This window comes from Microcaecilia unicolor, chromosome 2 (assembly GCF_901765095.1).
Source record: "Microcaecilia unicolor chromosome 2, aMicUni1.1, whole genome shotgun sequence".
Classification (NCBI taxonomy): domain Eukaryota; kingdom Metazoa; phylum Chordata; class Amphibia; order Gymnophiona; family Siphonopidae; genus Microcaecilia; species Microcaecilia unicolor.
Window position 1 is genome coordinate 571,791,231 of NC_044032.1, and position 22,468 is coordinate 571,813,698.

At 44.1% G+C, this 22,468-nt stretch overlaps 1 protein-coding gene across 4 annotated transcripts in view; it reads right to left on the reverse strand.

Annotated features, from left to right (window-relative positions):
- FAM149A (family with sequence similarity 149 member A) overlaps nucleotides 1-22,468 on the reverse strand; it is a 172,796-nt gene that overhangs the window by 69,076 nt on the left and 81,252 nt on the right. For 2 of the 4 annotated variants that reach the window (XM_030191482.1, XM_030191480.1), the window contains exons 1-4: nucleotides 12,718-12,799; nucleotides 4,574-4,684; nucleotides 1,811-1,943; nucleotides 1,384-1,526 (exon numbers count right to left, since the gene is read on the reverse strand). In XM_030191482.1, the coding sequence (XP_030047342.1) occupies nucleotides 1,384-1,526; nucleotides 1,811-1,943; nucleotides 4,574-4,684; nucleotides 12,718-12,794 (464 nt within the window). In that variant the 5' untranslated portion in view covers nucleotides 12,795-12,799. Of the gene's footprint in view, nucleotides 1-1,383; nucleotides 1,527-1,810; nucleotides 1,944-4,573; nucleotides 4,685-12,717; nucleotides 12,800-22,468 lie in introns of those variants that run through there. The other 2 variants (XM_030191479.1, XM_030191481.1) reach the window with 1 other exon arrangement.

Consider the following 22,468-nt stretch of genomic DNA (forward strand, 5'->3'; position numbering starts at 1 on the left):
AACCCTTCATAATATCCGTGCTTCTTTTCTACCATTTTCATCCTTCCTGATGCCAATGGTTCTCTCTCCTGGTATCTCCTGCCCTCTCCTGGTGTTGACATTCACCACGGGCGACATACATTTAAGATGCTGAAGGCAGGATACTTTCAAAACCCAGACACTAACAAGATCAGCATCCATTAAGAGAAATTTTACTGTTTGTTGTTAAAGTACAGACAGACCATCATTATCAAACAAGCTTTTTATTTTACAGAAAAAAAACAAAGTCTACACAAATAAACATAGCCTAGAACTGAGCTTTCCAAACGGCGGGATGTGACCCCAGAAACCCATATTTCGGGTCTGGTGCTCCATAGGACATCACTGTCTTGTGTCACACCCAGGGGTCATATACTTTCAGTTGCCATGTGAATTGGAATCATAGCCCATAAAAACTGGTGAGTGCTAGGCTAGGAGGAACAATCATCATAAGTATGGATTAGTAACCAGCAAATTATTACTGTATTTATTCTCCTCATAGACAAATGAAATAGCTACAAACATGAGAAACACCAGAATACAACACTCTGTTTACTATTCTCTGCTTTGTTGATTTGAAGAAAAAACGGATTACCAAGGTTTAATAAATAAATAAATACATAGGCAATAAGCAATTTATTAATTGAACTTTCTTGATACATACCTAGTTGTCCCCATTAAAGAGCAAGACAGCAATGCAATGCATCTCTGAGTCATAGTAATTGTGATTTTTAAATCTATGCTGAAGGCTCACCTTTTCACTGCTGCCTTTGGCTCCTAGCCACTACTAATTGCCCTCCTCCTCCATTGTTTCTCTTTACCCTGTAATTCCCTTGCCCGTAATGTCTTGTCTGTCTGTTTTACCTAGATTGTAAGCTCTTTGAGCAGGGACTGTCTATGTCAAATGTTCAGCGCTGCGTGCGTCTGGTAGCGCTATATAAATGCTATTAGTAGTAGTAGTTTGGTGGTAGAAGGAACACAAAATGTATCCCCTCTATCATTGCTCAACTTCTGCGAATCCGTCATCAACTCCCTTTGCCCTCCACCAACCAAACTCAAAGTGGATAGTAATATTACTAATAACATGTATTCTTCTCTTCGTTTTTTGAAGATCTAATACTGTCTGCGGACCAGAAATGTAAAGCCAGTCCATGGACTCAAAAGACATCCCCATACATGCTTCTGAAATTGGTGGACTGTGATGACTACAAATTTATTCCTTCTCCAAAGACATCGGCTATCGTGTCAATAACTTCTAAACAGTCAACCTAAGGCATGCAAGACCCAGTCTCCTTCTTTCTAGAATGAGAACATCCACTATGTGTCAACAAGGTAGCTAGCTTGCCGAATATTCATTTTACTCACCTGAGGTGAAGAGATCGTTTGGTCCACTCCTTACATTCTGCTTGCAGACTCTGGGTTTGTGAGCTCACATTGCCTTCAAACAGCATTTCATCCACATCCCAGAACAGCTGATGAACTCTCTGTGTATTAGCTTTATCAAACTCCTACCAGGTCAAAGATCGAGACAAAGGGTCAGCAGAGAATGCTAAGCATGCAAGTCAAAACCCAACTGGTTCCGGGAGATGGGAAATAATAAACAATGTTCTTCTATTTTGTGTTTAATAGCCTTTAGAAACATTTCTGCTTCACAATTCAATTTTGTTACCATAGCTGTACTACATCAAGTTTGACACTTTAAAATTTATCTTGCATGTGACACTTTTCTTAAAAAACAAAACACTAAGGACAACCAACCCCAAAAATATACACAGCAATAACAAATACCTACATCATCTGTCCAGGAATAAACAGAACTCCTCTCGGTGGACACGCCAGTTGTATAGCTCTGTATTCCAGACCACGAATTATTCAAGTCTGTTGGTGTGGTTTGTCCGCTTGTGGAAAGTGATGAAATAGACTCACTAATGGCAAAAATACAAGAGATTTGTACATTCATCAGTACTGACAGTAATGAACAGTAGTATTTACAATTATTCCAGCACCATATTTTGAAGCCTTGGCCATGATTTTAACATTCAGGAATCACTTTTGCGAAATACACCAACTTTCTGTATGCTAGCAGCAGGCATCAAGTATATGCTGCATACTCTTCTGTTTAGAGATCAGAGGTTCTCAAATCCATCCTAGGAAAGCCCCAGACCAGTGAGTTTTCAGGATGTCCACAGTGAATGCGCATGAGATAGATCCATCTGCCCTGCTTCCACTGCATACAAATTTGTCTTGTTCACATTCATAATAGATATTCTGAAAATCTGACTGGCTGGAGTTTACCAAAGTAGGATTGGGCATCACCACTGGTTTAGATCGTTCCATAATTAAATTTCACAAAACAGAAGACTATCACAGCACAATGGCGTTTACTCTGCCTTCCAACGAGTTTTAGATTTATACAGCTACATGCGCAATTTGAAGCAAAATGCAACCTACTGCAAATCATCCTTACAAGTCATTCCTAAGGATGGTCACAATTGTTTCCTAATTGCTAAATACACCTGGATTCTCTACAGATGCACTTCAAATTAATTTCCATCTGATAACTAGCTGCAGATCAGAGCTAGGAATGAGTATAACACCTAGCGTTTTCACCAATGAACATATCCACACATCTCAAATCCTAGCTTTAGTAATCAGAAACTACTTAGCGCCATTCTATAATGTTAGGTGCAGTTTATAGAATATGAGTAGTGCCCAGACCCGTGCTAAATTTAGGCACGACCATTTCTTCCAACTAAAACCTGGTATCAATGCCTGCACCTAACTGAGGCATGGATCAGGTATATTCTATAACAGTGCGCGTAGTTTCTAGGAACACTCATGACCCGCCTATGCCCCTTTCCATGGTCATTCTCCTGCCCCCTTCTGAAATCAGTGCACTAGAATTTACATGCATCACTTTACAGAATACACTTAGAAAATTGCATGCGTAAATTCTAAATAGTGGCAATTAGTGCCGATAATTGTTCATTGTCAGCCAATTATTGGCATTGATTACCTTGTTAAACAATTAAAGATGTGCTCAGAATTTGGCCGCACTGCCATATTTGGATGTGCAACTTTAGTCACCATATATAGAATCTGAGGGATAGTGCGCTCACGCATATAGGACTAGATTCAGTAAAGGGGGCCCATATTTGGGCGCCGAAAAAAAGTTTGCATGTAGCACTATTCTATAAACAGCGCTCTGAGTTGTGTGCCATTTATAGAATAGCGCTTAGCGCTGGGATCCGTGCCCAACTTTGGGGCGTGAGGATTTACACCAACTGAAAATCCTGGCGCGGATCCCCTGAATTCTATAATACTATGCACATTTTTAGTGAATGCCCCGAACCACCCATGCCCCTCTCATGGTAATGCCCCCTTTTCACTTGCACCTTAAAAATTTGCATTTGGATCTTTACAGAATAGCGCTTAGCCAGATCCGTACGCAAATCCTAGTTGTAGCTAATTAACTGCAATAATTGGTTGTTTGCGTCCAATTATTGCTAGTTAGTTCATTACTCAATTAAGATGCGTACAAAATTTGGGCAGACAATTCTGGACGCCATATATAAAATTCGGGGGAATAATGAATACACCCATATAATGCGTGGAAGTTCCCAATCAATGAAAAAAAAACATGATGATATAATGAAACCACGAATATACTGCGTGTCTTACATGTGTAATAATAGGGCAGATTTCTGCCAGCATCGGGGCCATTCCTCTCTCTCTCTCTGTCCCCTTCTCCTCCTTATCCCCAGTCCTCAGCGTATTATCCCCTGGATTCTATATAGCACAACTTAAGTTGCATGCGCAAATCCAGTCGTATTCTGGATTTGGGTGCACAACTTAACTAAGTTAGCAAGCCAATCAGCGCTGATAATTGCCAATTAACAAGCAATTATTGACACTAATTAGCATTAATTTAGGGGTGCAGGACGTCAGACTCACAGAAACAGAACAAAGCCTTGTGTTGGAAGAAGAGGACCTCAGCTGGCGGGGATTGGAGTCCCCCACCAGCAAAGGTAGGCGACGGCGGGGGAGGGTTGGCGGTGGGAGGGGGGTCGAGAGTGTCGTTGGCGGGGGAGGGGGTCAAAGTTGGTGGTCGTGGTGGCAGGGGGGGGGGGGTAAAATGTGCCCCTCACCTCGGCCTCTAGACCCCCCCTCCCGCCGAAGTCTGGCTATGCCCCTGACTGACATACCACTGGTTAGTGACTCATGTGGAAAACAGAGCTGCAATAAAATGTGTTCTTTTACTGCAGCTTAGTAACTACCAGTACTCCTGTGTGTTGGGAACAGGGGAGGAAATATAGGATATGAAATAGGAGAAAAATCTCCAAATAACGAATGAAGACTCATGGCACTAAGGATCCCAGCTCTAGTTCCAACTGATCTGGAGGCGCAATAGGGAAGGGGGGGGGGGGGAACAAAACAACCCTACCAGAACCAGAAAAATTGTAAATTCAAATTGCACCTGTGATTTGGACTTACAGAGTAAAACAGCTAATGCCAGTTATACTAGACTAACAAATGGAAAATAGGGAATACATACCAGCTGTAATTATGAATGGCTTCTTGCACGTGCCTTGTAAAATGCACAGGAAGAGAATACCCATCTTTGCCTGTGCTACAATCACCTGCAGCTCCCCTGGAGAATCCTTTTCTAGACAAAAACAAAAATTGTAGCAAATATTAACATCACAGACATTTATGCACATCCAGGACAGATTTTGTTTTATTTTGATACGGCTACAATAATTTTTTTCGCACTCACGGCAATATTTCAAGAAACAAATCCTTAAAGTGCCTTCCATTTTAAATGTACGTGAACTCATTGTAGAATCTTTGGACTTGATATTCAGAAAAAACTGAGCTCACAAGCTAGGCGCCTAAATTTGAGACCTATTTAAACCAAAAATTAGAAGCCTAGTCGGCTGATATTCAAAACAATTTATCTGGGTGGAAATGGCCACCAGCCGATTAAATCATTTGTTCGTGGCTATCCGGTCATTTTCATTGGCACTTAACCAGTTATCTTCGCTGAAAATGACCACTTTGTATCGAATTCAAAACCAGCTAACTTTGCGTTCCAGGGCTGGTATCGGGTTATGGGCCGATATTCAGCCCCTCACCGCGTATGTAAACCTCTTAAATCGGGCCATGTAAAACGCAGTCCTATCTTTAAGCGGTTTGCTTTATGCAGTCACAGGCTGAACATTGACTTGAATATCCAGGAATAACAGCAGCAGTGGACAGCAAAAGGCTTACCAACACTGGCTGAATATCAGGGGAGGATAAGTTTTCAGCTCAAAATTCATCTTAGTTAAAAGCTTAAATAATTATGATCATAAATTTAGGCTTGTCATTCGTCAAGATTTATGAGCCTAGTGCTGAAAATCAGTGCTAAATTCTTAGGGGTCGATATTCAGAATATGGGAGTTTGCGGGCTGCCTCCCGTGGTCGGCAGCGAAACCGGGAATTCAATGCCGGGCTGTATCCTGTGACCGGCATTGAATTTTTTTTTTTTTTGGGGGGGGGGGGGGGGGGGGGTTGGGTGGTCTGAACATAGCCAGTTAAGCCAATATTATCTGGCTGACCAGCCACATTATAGCGGCCAAAGATAGACCTGCTATTTATGTGGGTTTATCTGGCCGCTAAATTTAGCCGGTCAGTCACTGAATATTGGCACTAACTGGCTATGTCACATGACATAGCCAGTGACTGGGCTAGCTTCTAAATATTAGCACTTAGCCTGCTTTAGGCTATTTAACCGGCCAAGAGCCATTCCAGGCCAGTTAAATAGCTTTGAATTTTGGGCGGTTAATTTTTTTCCCTTCCCTAAATCCACCCCGGTTACCTACCTTTTATGCTCCTAAATACGGAAGTTTAGTGAAATTTTGTATATTAATTTTAAGCACTCAGCCCTAGTAAGGGGCCCTTTTACCAAGCTGCAGTAAGCACTAACGTGTGCCTACTGCAGCTTAAAATGGCGTACCCACGGGGCAGGCTGAGGCATCCCACAGTAACCTGTGACATGTGCGTATACTACCAGCGACCTAAAAAAAAATTCCCATGGGGGCACATGTGGGTGTGTCTGCACTGATCAGTGAGTGCTACCTCACCACTGTGTGCTAACTGATTAGCATGTGTTTAGTGTGTTAGCCCTCCTGCCTAAAAATGGGTGGTGGTAAGGGCTCATGTGCTAAAGGCAACATTAGCATGTGTTCAGTTGTTCCCCCTCCTGAAGAAGCAAATGTGAAACAAGGGGGCCCTTCGTCAAGTTTGAAAGAGTTGTGAAGCATCGTGGACGTTGTGAAGCAAGTGGGATTGATTGGGATTCACCCATTTGCAAGTTAAGTAATGCTGGTAGTGCACTGTTTTTGCTTCCATTCTATTGAAAAAAAATGTTTGGGGCATTGTATTAGGCATACTATATAAGTATTGATTTCTGAGCATTTAAAGTGAATAATACAGCATACACACTAGAAAGATCAATTAAGATTTTGGGGGTTATCATCGATTCTAAGATGACCATTATGGAACAAATAAATCATTTGGCAAAGACTTGTTTTTGGGTAATTCAGAAATTGAGAAGAATTAGAAAACAGATTTATCATGAACAGTTTCAACTGGTATTCAGTTTCAACTGGTATTCAACTGGTATTCTTTAATTTTAAGTAAATATAATTTACTTGGGGGTGGCTAAGAATCTTCTAAAATATTTGCAAACTATACAAAATACTGCCATCCGTTGGGTCTTCTCACAAAAAGTTTCTTCACATATTACTCCATTCTATGTAATTACTCATTGGCTTCCAGTGAGGGCTGCATTATATTTAAATTAGATAATTTAGTTTTCAAAATATTGTATGACGATATACCAGGTTATATGGAGGAGCATAATCGAAAGGGATGTCCTCGTTTCGATTTGGACATCCTCACAAAACGTCCCCATCCAGAGGCGGGGAAACCTGTATTTTCGAATCAAGGTGGACATCCAACTTTCGTTTCAATAATACGGTCAGGGACGCCCAAATCCTGAAATTTGGTCGTCCTTAGAGATGGTCATCTCTAGACTTGGTCGTTTCTGATTTTCGGCGATAATCGAAACCAAGGACGTCCATCTCAGAAACGACCAAGTGGGAGAAGCCAGCATTTCTAGTGCACTGGTCCCCCTGACATGCGAGGACACCAAATGGGCACCCTAGGGAGCACTGCAGTGGACTTCATAAATTGCTCCCAGGTACATAGCTCCCTTACCTTGTGTGCTGAGCCCCCCAACCCCCCCCCCCAAAATCCACTACTCACAACTGTACACCACTTCCATAGCCCTTACGGGTGAAGGGGGCACCTAGATGTGGGCACAGTGGGTTTCTGGTGGGCTCGCTGTTTCCTCCACAAACATAACAGGTAGGGGGGATAGGCCTGGGTCCGCCTGCCTGAAGTGCACTGCACTCACTAAAACTGCTCCAGGGACCTGCTGTGATGGACCTGAGTATGACATCTGAGGCTGGCAATCAATATTTTGAAAGATGTTTTTTGAGGGTGGGAGGGTGTGAGTGACCACTGGGGGAGTAAGGGGAGGCCATCCCCGATTCTCTCCGGTGGTAATCTGGTCAGTTCGGGCACCTTTTTGTGGCTTGGTCATAAGAAAAACACGACCAGGTAAAGTCTACTACTACTACTACTATTTAGCATTTCTATAGCGCTACAAGGCATACGCAGCGCTGCACAAACATAGAACGTCCAAGTGCTTGTCAGGGAAGCCCTTTTTTCCCATTATGGGTCGAGGATGTCCATGTGTTAGGCACGCACAAGTCCCACCTTCGCTACGCCCCCTTGAACTTTGGTCGTCCCTGCGACAGAAAGCAGTTGGGGACGTCCAAAATCGGCTTTCGATTATACCGATTTGGATGACCTTGTGAGAAGGATGCCCACCTTCCGATTTATGTTGAAAGATGGGCATCCTTCTCTTTCGAAAATAAGCCCAATGGTGACATTAAGATGCAGGCCAGTATGCTATTGGAAATTATTTCAGACAACTTCTATGTATCAAGCAGCAGCCTTTTGGTCACACCTTTCAAATGGGATTAAAGCCTTGTCTAGTTTTGCTACTTTTAAGAAGATGCTTGAGTAAAGTGATGTGGTGGCCGTGTTGTCCACTTTTAAAGGTAATAAATAGAAATTAAAAAAAAAATAGAAAAGAAAATAAGATGATACCTTTTTTATTGGACTAACAACGCATTTTTTGATTAGCTTCTTCTTCTGAAGAAGGATTACCTTCAAAAGCTGATCAAAAGAAAATGCTTAATACTTATCTTTTTAGGAAATATGTTTTAAATACAGTGCATAATTTTGTTGTTAATTCAATGTATGCTCCTTGATGTTTGGTCTAGTTTTCGTATTGTTATCTGCTTTGAACTATATTTGGTAATAGCAGACTATAAGTTCTGTAACTGTTAACGGTATTTGCGTCTGTTATTTCCTGACTATAGATGCCGTCTGCTTTTTTCAGCAATGGCTTTTTTTTCTCCCAGTTTTTGTTCTGAGTTGCTTTTCCACTGCTGTTTTTGCAGATGCGCTGAAGCTGGTGATAGAACCCCACTGAGGTTTCTATAATTAGCCATTGTGGGGCTTTCTTCAGGGTAGCTGAGGCTTCATTTCTTTAATGTCTTAGGGCCCTGTTTAGTAAGCTGCACTATAGGTGCATTAGTGTTTTTAACAAGTGCTAATCATGTACACGTGTTAACTGTGTACGTGCCTACAATATCCCTATAGGCGCCTACATGATTAGCACATGTACATGGTTAGCGCTTGTTAAAATTACTGTAGAGCCCTTTTACAATGCAGCGGTAAGCCCATTGCAGGCTTACCGTGTGGCAATCTGAAACTACCGCTGGCCCAACACCGGCGCCGGCAGTAGATCCACCCCAGAATACAGCATTTCCGGTGCTAGCAGAAATATTTGAAAAATATTTCCACAGGGGGGTTATCTGGTGGTAACTGCCAGGTTAGCAAGGGAGCCCTTACTACCACCTCAATGGGTGGCGGTAAGTGCTCCTCCCCCCACATGGCCGAACGGTAACTAATCTTATCGCATGGCCATTTCTTTTTTTGGCCTTTTTACCCGTAGCAGTAAAAAGGGCCTCAGCGCAGAGCAAAAATGGCCGCTGCCGCTATCACAGGACCCCTTTTACCATAGCATAGAAAAAAGGGCCCTGTGTGAGCACTACTACTACTACTACTACTTATCATTTCCATAGCGCTACTACACGTACGCACACTTACCGCCACCCATTTTGTAAGCAGTAAGGGCTCAGGCGGTATCCCAGCACTAGCCAGTTAGCAGATGGTAATGCTGATGTGCTAACTGATTAGAGCTGAACTCCTACCCTCCGCTCATGCCACACCCCCTCAAAATAAAATTAGAAATATTCTTTAGCATGCAGAGTGCACATTTCGGAATTATCACAGGACACCTGAGCAAGTCCCACAGTACTCCATCTTTAGCTTTCTTAGGTCACATTACCGCCTAATGCAGCTCAGTAAAAGGGCCCCAGTGTTCTTTATTGTTGAGAGCGATTGCTATTCTTTAACAAAATTTTCAGTTATTTATATGCCTCCTAGACCTAAGCAGTTTACAGTTTCTTTACAGGTACTGGCACTTTCCATAGACAGATCTTCATGAAAAAGAAATGACAAGGAAGGAGAATTAGAGCATGGATAGGGAAGTAAATGAATGGGAACAATAAATGAAAAAGGGAAGAGACCGATAAAGGACTGGGGGGGGGGGGGGGGTTGAAGACAATGGATAAAAAGGGAGCACAAACTGGAAGAAAGGAACCTGAAAAATGAGATGAATAAAAAGACACACTTCAGAGGAAGGGAGACAGGTAAGAAGATGGCTTTAAAGAGAGGACAGGGTAAAAGTAGAATGACAAGAAAAATATAAAGGAAAGGAAATAAATATAGAAAAGAGAAAAATAAGGAAAGAAATGCTTTAAAAAATAAATAACAGGATACACAACAAAGAACAGAAAAATATTTTATTTGTAAAATGATATATCAACTACTGATTTTTTTTAAAGTCTTACTTGCATGTTAATACTGTCAAGTTATCCTATATAATAATACTCACCTCCAACATTCTAACCTGCCTGGGACCGAGGCAACTTAGAACACACTGACGTTAGTATCGAGTTCAAGACTCCCCCTCCCTCTGCCTGGGAATCAGCTGTCAGTGCGCCGCTCCCTGCCACTTCTGAGCAAGCAACAGGGAGCGGGGCAACACAGAACCCCCCCCCCCCAGCGTATCACCAAAGCACCCACCCCCCACACCCGAAGAACATCAACACCCCCGCCCCCCCCACACACGTCACTCCCTCCCTCCCATCCCGTTCAAGGCCCCCTCATGCCCCTCCCACCGAGTTCAAGACTCCTCCCTCCCTCCGATTTCAACATCCCCCCTCCGCGTAACTGACCCCTGGACCCCCCTGCCGTGACCCTCTCGACCCCCCCTTTCCGCCGAAAACCCTCCCCTGCCGCCGTCGCGTTCCTGTGCTGACGACAACCAAACTTCTCTTCTCGGCTGCGCCGGGGCGTTGCTTGATGAATGATCATCTGTTCAAGTTTCTGTGCGTGCATCTGACATCAACAAGCATCGCCGGCGCAGACGAGAAGAGAACTTTGGCTGTCTTCAGCACAGGTACGCGACAGCGGCGGAGGAGGGTTTTCTGCGGGAAGGGGGGTCAAGAGGGTCGCGGCACGGGGGTCCAGGGGTCAGTAATGCAGAGGGGGGGTGTTGAAATCGGAGGGGGGAGTCTGGAACTCGGTGGGAGGGGCATGAGGGGGCCTTGAACTGGGAGGGAGGGAGGGTCTGGAACTCAGAAGGGAGGGAGGCAGGGGGGTCTGGAACTCAGATGGAAGGAAAGGAAGGAAGGGAGGGATGGAGGGGGGTCTGGAGGGAGGGGGGATTACCTTGCTAGCGCCCGTTTCATTGCCTACCGAAACGGGCCTTTTATACTAGTATATATATATATTTTTTTTTTTTGCACATGTATACCCCACGTTTTTCCCACAGTTTTGCAGGCTCAAAGTGGCTTACAATGTATTGATTGGCTATCACCAGATCAGTGGTGATACGGTTACAATTAAATTAGATAGAATAGAAGAAACAGGGAAAGAAGGAAAATAGGGAAAGGATAAGAGAGTCTAAAATGGTCCGTAGATATATATGCAAATTTGCTCCAGAATAGCAACAAAAATCTTTATATTAGTGCTTTAGAATTCCATGAACTCAGAATACACCCCTGCAGTGCTGCAGGAACCAGCAACCTTGGTATTTACTAAAACACCCCATCCTGAGTGAAGGGAGAAAGTGATCAACATGAACATTAAGACATGCTATTTTACCGTTAACTCCAGTTAGTAACTAGGGGCTCTGTTTACTAAGGCACGCTAACATTTTTAGCGTGCGCTAAAAATCAGTGCACACTAATGCTACAGATACCCATATATTTTTTTGGGTGTCTCTAGTGTTAGTGAGACTTGCTGAACTAAACATGTATACTCTGGAGGAAAGGAGAAACAGGGGTGATATGATACAGACATTCAAATACTTGAAAGGTATTAATCCGCAAACGAACCTTTTCCGGAGATGGGAAGATGGTAGAACGAGAGGACATGAAATGAGATTGAAGGGGGGCAGACTCAAGAAAAATGTCAGGAAGTATTTTTTTCACGGAGAGAGTAGTGGATGCTTGGAATGCCCTCCCGCGGGAGGTGGTGGAAATGAAAACGGTAACGGAATTCAAACATGCGTGGGATAAGCATAAAGGAATCCTGTGCTGAAGGAATGGATCCTCAGGAGCTTAGTCAAGATCGGGAGGCGGGGCTGGTGGTTGGGAGGCGGGGATAGTGCTGGGCAGACTTATACGGTCTGTGCCAGAGCCGGTGGTGGGAAGCGGGACTGGTGGTTGGGAGGTGGGGATAGTGCTGGACAGACTTGTACGGTCTGTGCCAGAGCCGGTGGTTGGGAGGCAGGGCTGGTGGTTGGGAGGCGAGGATAGTGCTGGGCAGACTTATACGGTCTGTGCAGGTCTTTTTCTGCCTTCATCTACTATGTTAGTGAACACGCTAATTTTTAGCACGTGTGTACAGCGCGGCTTAGTAAACAAAGCCCTAAGTCTCACTACATAAAATTGGACCTGTGCTAAAATAACATGAGTTAGTGGTAAAATAAAACGATTTAATGGTAACCCTCAGTAATAACTACATCCCTAAAGGTTTTTCTTACAGATATCAAAATATATTGCATATGTAATCTTACCAAGGTAGAGGATTTCACTATCTAATCACACACCAATGAGAAGATACTTTTTTTTTTATAAAGCGAGATTGCATTTCTGTACTGGTGTCTCCAAGCAACGTCCTTTGCCATTTCAGTATTAGCCAATCTAACATAAGCTGCACAGTACCGACAACATAAGCAAAGTCCAGAGACTGATAAATCTCAGCTGTCATGAATGTCAGCAATCAAGTTCTTTACGGAACAAAATATTAAAGTGTTCATATAATTCAAATCAGATTTTCATTGGATTTTTAACCTTTCCAATTTCTTCTGACATTATCCTGTGAACATTCCCGAAGTCACCCATGTAGCAACACCACTGTTTTGGGGAATAAAAGTCAAGGTACCTGCTGAGAGGACAAATACCTCTGGGATATAATCCAGCAATTACTCTTCCCAAAAAATCCCTCTTCACCTCAAACATCTGGACATCTCGAACTCACTACAGTTTCCTCCAGAGTGCAAAATAATTTTTTGGACTGCCTTGGAAGAGAAAACCTCCCGAATATAATTTTTGCCCTACCTTTTATTCTTCAGAACAAAAGGTAAGGCATTTTGTTAAACAAAGCTGATTAATTATTAACCTGACCTTGGTCTCTTTTGAAGGAAAAGTATGCATAAAAATTAGAAATATGTTGAAATTGCTGACCTTTGGAAAAGTCTCTTAATAATCAACATGGCCTGCTTTCACAATCTCAGACAGAATTAACACAGTGTACATGAAACTCCACAAAAATTAAGACTATTTCACAAGAGCAAAAATTCCAATGGTGGGCTTAAAAATTGGCACCTCATGTCATACCAGACCCAAGAGAAGTTGTGGCCTGCCTGTATCAGAAAGAAATACCACCAGTGCTACTCTAGAAAACCCAGGCCTAGGAGAAGCTGCTGCTGATAGGCCTAAAAGGAGCCACTGTAGGAGACTCTATAATATTAGCAAAATTCACCCATTCCTCTCTGAACAGACCACCCGAACCCTCGTCCACTCGCTCGTTACCTCTCGTCTTGACTATTGCAACCTTCTCCTCGCTGGCCTCCCACTTAACCACCTATCCCCCCTTCAATCTGTCCAAAATTCCGCCGCACGTCTTATCTACCGCGTGAACCGATACTCTCATATCACCCCTCTCCTCAAGTCGCTTCACTGGCTCCCGATCCGCTACAGTTCAAGCTTCTCCTATTGACCTTCAAGTGCACTCAATCTGCAGCCCCCCATTACCTCTCTACCCTCCTCTCCCCATATGTTCCCACCCGTAACCTCCGCTCTCAGGACAAATCACTCCTTTCTGTACCCTTCTCCACCACTGCTAACTCCAGACTCTGCCCCTTCGTCCTTGCATCACCTTATGCCTGGAACAGACTTCCCGAGCCCATACGCCATGCGCCCTCCCTGCCCATTTTCAAGTCCTTACTCAAGGCCCATCTCTTCTCCCTTGCTTTTGGTGCCTAACCACCTTCCCATTCCTGATACCTACACTGACTACATAGTTTTTACCTTTAGATTGTAAGCTCTCTTGAGCAGGGACTGTCCTTCCCCATGTTTAAACTTGTACAGCGCTGCGTAACCCTGGCAGCGCTATAGAAATGCTAAGTAGTAGTAGTAGACTTCAGGCAAAAAAAGGAACTGCTGCTGCTGCTGTGCATGAAAGAAGCACTGGCACAGGAGAAACAGATGTTGCCAAAAGAGACCCAGGTGCAGGCCAAAAAACAGCTGCCACCAGGGCCGGCCCAAGGCAAATATGGGGTCAGCAACAGGAATGAAACTGGAGACCATTTGATAGAATTCTACAAAACCAACAATCTGTTCATTTCAAACACCTTCTTCCAGCGACATCAGTAGCGACTGTACACATGAACTTCAACCAGCTGAAAAAGAGCAAGCGTCTGTCATGATGAACTTCAAAACAAGCCATCAGAATTTAAAGACCATCTATGAAATGGATTCACCACATTGGATACTGATGACAGAGTATCAGAAGAGAGTTACGGAAGACATCAAGAAAGTTAAACTGTAAGCAAGTGAAAAGTCCCTGAAAAAAGGTGAAAAAGCAAAGATGGTCACAATGGACGACTGAAGAAACTCAAAACTGCTCAGAAACATTAAGATAAAGAAAGGCAGTTGTGAAACTTTGCCAGAATTTCCAACATGATGCAAGCTGAGAAAAGTTCAGTGCACGTAAGGAAACAGAATCAGAAAATATAAGAGGAAGAACAAAATTGGCTTTCCTAAAGCTACAAGAGTTAAAGAGAAAATTCCAGCCTCAAAAATAGAACGCTGAAGGATGTGTTGAATGATGCTAAGAAGATCAAGAAAAGGTGTAAAGAATACACTGTCATTATGCCATAAAGATCAAGTGGATCAACAGCCATTTCTGTACAACTGTACCTACCATACACGTACCTCATTCTACCACAATATCACTTTGTATTCATTCATACCATGTATTTGTTCAGACCATAATTGGTTAATGCCGTTAACAGTTATATGTAAGCCACATTGAGCCTGCAAAAGGTGGGAAAATGTGGGATACAAATGTAACAAATAATAATAATAATTTCAACCTGTACCTTACAATCAGGAACCACTGGTGATCAAAAAAAGGTGAAGCAGCATTGTAAGCTTTATCAAAAAATAAAACATTGGGAATTGATATAATTTCCCACTGAAGAATTACAGCAATGAGATGCAGTTACAATAATTAACTCAGCTCTGCCTGAGTGACTGGAAAAGATCTATGCGCATACCAATACTGACAAAAGCAAATCTGACTGTGGAAATTATCGCACAATCGCTCTGATTCAACATGCCAGCAGGATTCTACTCAAGATCATTGAATGGAGGCTAAAGACTATACCTGGAAAAAGAACTACCCGAAGTTCAAGCAGTTTTTTGGAAAGGACAAGGAACAAGAAACATCATAATGGATGTGAGATGGGTTTATGAAAACATAAAAGAAATCTAAAAGGATATCTACATGAGTTTCATCGATTACAGCAAGGCTTTTGACTGCGTAAAATAAGAAAAACCTCTAGGTCACTTTAAGAAGTATGAGTTTTGGGGGATTCAGCAGACAATGTAAGGGAGCAATGGTGAGATGTGTACCTGGGTGCATTTTATGAAGTCCACTGCAGTGCCCCCTAGGGTGCCCTATTGCTTTCCTGGGATGCCTGGGGGACCAGCCTACTAAAATGCTGGCTCCTTCTACATCCCAATGGCTTGACTTTGTGCATTCTGCCTTAGACACTCTTGCACCTTTGATGACCCGCCCTGTAAGGCGTACAAAACCCCAACCTTGGCTGACTTCTAATATCCGCTACCTACGTTCCTGTACCCGCTCCGCCGAACGCCTCTGGCGGAAATCTCGGGCCCTTGCTGATTTCTTACACTTTAAGTTCATTCTGACCTCCTTCCAATCTGCTCTTTTACGTGCCAAACAGGATTATTATATCCAACTGACCAACTCTCTTGGCTCTAATCCTCGACTTCTCTTCACCACATTGAACTCTCTCCTCAAGGTGCCCCCTCCACCAACTCCCCCTTCATTATCTCCTCAGACCCTTGCTGAATTCTTTCACAACAAGGTTCAAAAGATAAACCTTGCTTTCTCTACCTCACTAGCTCTCCCTCCACTAGTCTGTTCCCCTCTCTCTCCTACCCCTCATTCCCTTTCCTCCTTTCCTGAAGTTACTATTGAGGAAACTACACTTCTCCTTTCTTCCTCAAAATGTACCACCTGTTCCTCTGATCCCATTCCCACCCACCTTCTTAGGTTTCAACAGTTTTTATTAATGAAGCTCAAAAATGGTGTTTACAGAATATAAATATCTTTACAATCAAGCAACACACACCAAGTACTGAAATTGTACGATATTGCTCGTCTCCATTAATCTTTTAACTTTATCCCCCCCCCCTTGTACTGTTAACTAACATGTAATCAACAAGATCTATTAACCACAATTTCCCAACAACCCTTCCCCCCCATCTTTCCATTCAACCAATTGACACCATATGTTCAAATGCTTGCCCCCCAAAGATATAACCACCTTCAGGTATCAGCTGTACATTCACAAAGCCTTGAATTAAGATCAAACCATAATGTGTTAATTTACTCCTCTCCGTAAGAGAGCCAGGGGGCCTGTGGTCTGATGGCCCTCCTACCCCTCTCCGGAAGACGTCCATATCCTGCTGGGGAAGGGCTAATATAACTCCAAATAGGTTCCCCCCCTTTATTACCCCCCCCTCCTAAGCCCCCCCCCCCCCCCCCCCCCCCCCCCCCCCCCACCGTGGTCTGCTCTACTGTCTTTCCAATTCCTAAATGGTGGTAGAAAGAGGACTATAATCCCAATTAATTTCCATTAGTTGCCGAGGGAAGTTTGGACAATGCACCAAGTTTATTAATAATATGACTCCTCGCCCTATGGGACAAAGTGTTAATATATCCTTCCCAGGTAAGGAAAAAATTGCTTTGTGTCCGAGGGTTAAGCAGAGAGTCCTGGAGCTCCATCGTAGGTAAATCATGTAGGCGATTCCTCCATTGCCAAAAGGAGGGGTTCAGTTCTTGTGTCCAGTTAACAAGTATGCACTTCATACCCACCAAAAAAGCCTTATGGGCCATTATATTCTGGTATCTCATACCCCCCTCCACTGGAGCATGGCAACCCAAAAGAATACTCGTAGGCTGCTGATTGACCGTTTTCCCTCCTATTCTTTCTAAATATCTAACTATCCTGGTCCAGAAGGCTGTTATAGCTGAGCACTTCCAAAAGGCATGGTAGAAATTATTGTCCGGTGCCCCACAGCGTCTACATTGGGCAGATTCTATGTATCCCATCTGATTCAGTCGAGACTGAGAGGTATATGCCCTGTATATCACTCTGACCTGGCATTCTCGGAGGTTTGCGTTTTGCGTCCATTTCAGAACTCCCCTCCAACCCTTTAACAAATCTCCCGGGGTGATCCCTCTTTGTGTGTCTGCTGACCATTTTGCTGCCACTCGTGTGAGGTCTCCCTGTGGTCTTGCCAATAGCAGCCTTTTATGTAATATGGATATCGAAATAGGATCCTCTGATATCATCTCAAATAATTCCCCCATCTTAGTGGTCAGATCAACACCAAGTGCATCTCGGGGAAGTGAAGCTATATAATGTCTAAGCTGTTCGTATGCAAAACATACCCCCCAATCCGCTTCGTCTAGGTTTAATTCGGCCATTGTTTTAAGATTACCACTAGGCTCCAACCAATAATGTAGAAGTACTTTATCTCCTTCCCCCCAGGATCTCACTATAGGATTTTCAGCCCCTGGGCGGAACGCCTCATTCCCTAGAAGGGGTAGTAATCTACTACATCTAGGATCAAAGGACCACAGCCTAGCCAAGTCCTTCCATATGGCCTTTAAGGGCCACACTAATACACTAGTCCTCAACCTTGTGGGTAGGTCCTTCAATGTCCCATGTAAGACATACATCAGGTTTAAGGGGCTACACCTTGCTATTTCTATCCCCAATGGGGTATAATCCTCCCTCTGCAGATACCAGTCCCCTAGGTGGCGCAGTAAACATGCTACATTATAGCGTTTAATGTCCGGCATTCCCATCCCCCCGTTCCTCCAAGGCCTCACCAGTTGTGAAAATCGTATCTGGGGTCGTTTCCCAGCCCACAAAAATTTGGAAAGCAGTTTTTGTAAAGATCTCACTTCCTGGTGCTTGAGATATAATGGGATTGTCTGTAAAAAGTAAAGCCATTTAGGGAAAAGCACCATATTAAACAAGGAGATGCGGCCTATTAACGATATCGGTAGCCCTGCCCATCTTCCCAGTGTCCTCTTGGTGTCTTCTAGCAAGTATTCTACATTAGCACTATATAGCAGCTTGGGGTCCTTGGTGAGTTGGATCCCTAGGTATTTAAACGCCTCCCCCACTCTCTTAAGTGGACAACATAGACTTTCCCACTGCTCCTCCCTCATGTGAAGTGTCATAACCTCAGATTTGTCTAGATTGAGCCGAAAACCAGAGTAATCCCCAAATTCAGCAAAAATGTCCAATAGTGACGGTAAGGACACCTGGGGGTCCTGTATTATAGTCAAAAGGTCATCTGCGAAGGCCGAGATCTTAAAGGAAGTTTGCTGTATCTGTACCCCTCTCACCTCCCTCATATTCTGGATTTCTCTTATAAGAGGGTCAAGCACCAACACAAAAAGAAGGGGCGAGAGGGGACATCCCTGTCGGGTACCCCTGGCAATCCCGAACGTCGCAGATGCCTGCCCGTTTACCCATACCTCCGCAACAGGCCCCTGGTACAGCGTTTCTATGGCATGTAGGAAAAACCCTTCCATCCCAAATGCCTTCAGGGAGGCAAACATGAAGTCCCAGTTAACCCGATCAAATGCCTTTTCGGCATCAAAACTAATTATTAAGGCCGGGGTTGATGATTCATGTAGGCTTTCCAACGCTCCCAGAATCTGTCTCATATTTCGAGCTACTGATCTTTCTCGTACAAAGCCCACCTGAGACTCCTCCACTATCTCCGGCAGGATCCGTGCCAGTCTGTTTGCCAGAATCTTTGCCAGTAATTTTGTTTCAAAAGGAAGCAAAGAGATAGGTCTATAAGAACTGGCTAAGAGTGGGTCACGGCCTGGTTTTAACAGGACTATGATTTGTGCCTTCCTTAAAGACTCTGGTAGACCCCCCAGCTCTATACATTTATTGAAAACCTCTGTCAGGCAGGGTACAATATCCGAGCTAAGGAGTTTATAAAACTCAGAGGAGAGCCCATCCACTCCTGGAGACTTATGCAACGGGCTGGCACGTATACCCCAACTCACCTCGTCCTCTGTTATTAATCTATTAAGGCTACTTTGTTGTATCTCTGTGATCTGGGGCAGTGATTGTCCTGCTAAGTAACACTCGGCTTGAAGCCCCTGATCTTCAGGAGGGGAATATAAAGCTTCATAAAACTGCCGGAATACTTCATTCACTCCCTCCAGAGTATGCTGAGTACTCCCCTGTGCATCTCTGATTTGTGACACATATCTGGAACCACCCATTTGCTGTAACAGTCGTGTCATCAATTTCCCTTGCTTATTTGCGTGTTTATATAACTGATAACGATAATAAAAATTTGATTTTTTGGCTTTGGCATGTATTAACTGGTTCAAAGATGACTGGGCTTCTAATAGTCTTGATTTATTTAAGGGCGTTGGGTTAGCACCAAATCTCTGGCGTGCCTGTCCCACTACCTTCCCCATCCTGACTATCTCTGCCTCTCTAGATCTTTTCTTATAGGAATGATATGAAATTATGGCTCCTCTCAGCACGGCCTTGGCCGCTTCCCAAAATAGTATCGGGTCTAAGTGATAACTATTCTCATTAAACTCTGAATATTCTTTCCACTGGGATTGTATATAGGAGGCAAACTGTGGGTCGTAGAACAGTTCTGTGGGAAATCGCCACCTAGGCTTCTGAGTTCTATCCCCCTCACACCCAATTGTGATCCACACAAAAGCGTGGTCTGAGACCTGTGTTGGCCCTATCTCAGCCTGTTGTAACCAAGGAATCCTATTTGCCGAAACCAGGATATAGTCAATTCTGGATAGTGTATCATGTGCCCTAGATAAATGGGTATAGTCCCTCTCTCCCGGATGGTACAGGCGCCATGCATCAACTAGATCTAACATCGAGCACAGCCATGGGACTCCCTTTGTCAAGTTCACTGGCCCTACTCTAGAGGCCCCAGTACTATCCAGCAATGGATCATAGACTGAGTTAAAATCTCCCCCCATAAGTATAGGCATCTGATCAAAAGAGTGCACATGTCTCACCAGGGTCTGATAGAACCCCCTGTCATATTGGTTTGGTGCATATATATTAATTAGTAAGAAAGGGTGGTTATTTACATGAGCTTCTAAGAAAACATATCTTCCTAGCGGGTCCACAATTACTCGTTTTTTTGTAATATGAAGCCCTTTGCGGAATAGGATAATGACTCCCGCCTTTCTATTTGGTGACGGGCTTTCCACGTAGTCTCCCACCCACCATTTACACAACTTCTTGTGTTCTATTGCTGTTAGGTGTGTCTCCTGTAACATTGCTATATGTGCCTTTTGTCTATTTAAAGTCTGTAGAATCTTACTTCTTTTGATTGGGGAGGAAATACCCCCCACATTCCAAGATATTAGCTTAACCATAGCCTATCCTATTTGGCTCACGTATGTTATTAAACCTGTTATAAAGAGAAAGGTGTCCCAGCCTACACCTCCCTCTGCTGCCTTGTATACTCTCCTCACTTCCTAATTGACTTCTCCTACCCCATTTACATGCCATACTCACACAGACCTGCTCCCCACCCCTTCCCCTATTCCCCCCCCCCTCCCCTCCCCTCCCCCCCATGAATTCCCTCCCCCCCCTCCAATCTGTAAACCCTTGAGTTCCAACAGGGAACTCATCACGTATAGTGTCCTTTCCCCCTCTTTTTTAAGTTACCATCTGCTCCCTGGGGAAAACCCCAACATGTATTATTTATGCCTGTCTCCATTTATTGAGACCGGGTGTTTACCTTATGTTTACCTTATACCCCTCTGTCCATTTATTCCCTTGAGACCAAAGATTAGGTATGGAGATATAGTCTCTATTCATACTTAACAGTCTTCTAGTCCATGTCTCAAAGTCTCTTTCAACTCACATGCTCCGTCAAAGACTTTCTTCTTTAAAACACCATTGTTCCACCATCAGGTTGCAGATTCCTGTACAATACTCTTGAGGAATTCTTTAGCTGCAGCCACCTCTGCAAAGAGTTTATCTCCTCCCTCGTACTGCACCTTCAGTTTAGCAGGATATATCAGCGCAAACCTGATTTTTCTCTCATGTAAAGCCGCACACACGGGCGCAAATTCCTTTCGCGCCGCTGCTACACGTGCTGAGTAATCTTGAAAGCAAAGTATCCGTTGGCCTTCACAGCGAAGCTCTCCTCCTGCCCTTACCGCCTGCAAAATCGCCTGTTTGTGGCCATAGTGGAGAATCTTCATTATCACCGCCCGCGGCCTCGCCGCGCCTTGGCGCTTCGGCCCCAGCCGATGTGCTCTCTCGATGCGCAGCGGGCCCGGCAGGTTATTCATTTTTAATGTGCTCTGAAGCCAGGTTTCTAGAAAGCTGCCCAACTCTGAGTCCTTTATGTGTTCCGGGAGCCCAATTAGTCGTAAATTATTACGACGAGACCTGTTCTCTAAATCGTCTAGTTTGTTTTCTAGCTCCACTATTTTCTTCTGTAGTACCTCCACAGGTTGTTCGGATGTCACTGCTCGGTCTTCCAGGTCACTTATCCGCTGTTGCATGTGGTCCAAATCGAGGTGGAACCCGTCAAGCCGTTCGTGGGCAGATTCTGCGCGGTCAAACAACGCTTGCAGTTTTTTATCGAGGGCCGCCTCTACCGCCGCTGTCACCTCCGCGGTAATTTCTGCTGTCCATACTGAGCAAACGCTCGAATTCGGCGAATGCTGTCCGGGCGCCATCTTGGATTCTGCGATCTTGCCTTTCTCTTTGTCTTTTTTAAGCGTTTTCGCCGCCATTCTTCTTCACAAAGTTACCAAACAACAACCACCCGGTCTCCAAGTGTAAGGCTGGCGAAATTAAAGTTTGTTTTTCCCCTTTGAGGCTGTTAATATCGTAAGATGATGGGGGAATCGCAGGAGCTCAGTTCCAACGTGACTTCACTCCTGCATCACACCACGTGATCTTCCCCCCACCCACCTTCTTAATGCCATCTCTCCTACTCTTATTCCTTTTATCTGTCACATTCTCAACCTCTCACTTTCCACTGCGACTGTCCCTGCTGCCTTTAAACATGCTGTGGTCACACCTCTACTTAAGAAGCCTTCACTTGACCCTACTTGTCCCTCTAATTACCGACCCATCTCCCTCCTTCCTTTTCTCTCCAAATTACTTGAGCGTGCTGTTCACCGCCGCTGCCTTGATTTTCTCTCCTCACATGCTATTCTTGACCCATTACAATCTGGTTTTCGCCCTCTCCACTCAACCGAAACTGCGCTTACTAAAGTCTCCAATGACCTATTACTGGCTAAATCCAGAGGTCAATATTCCATCCTC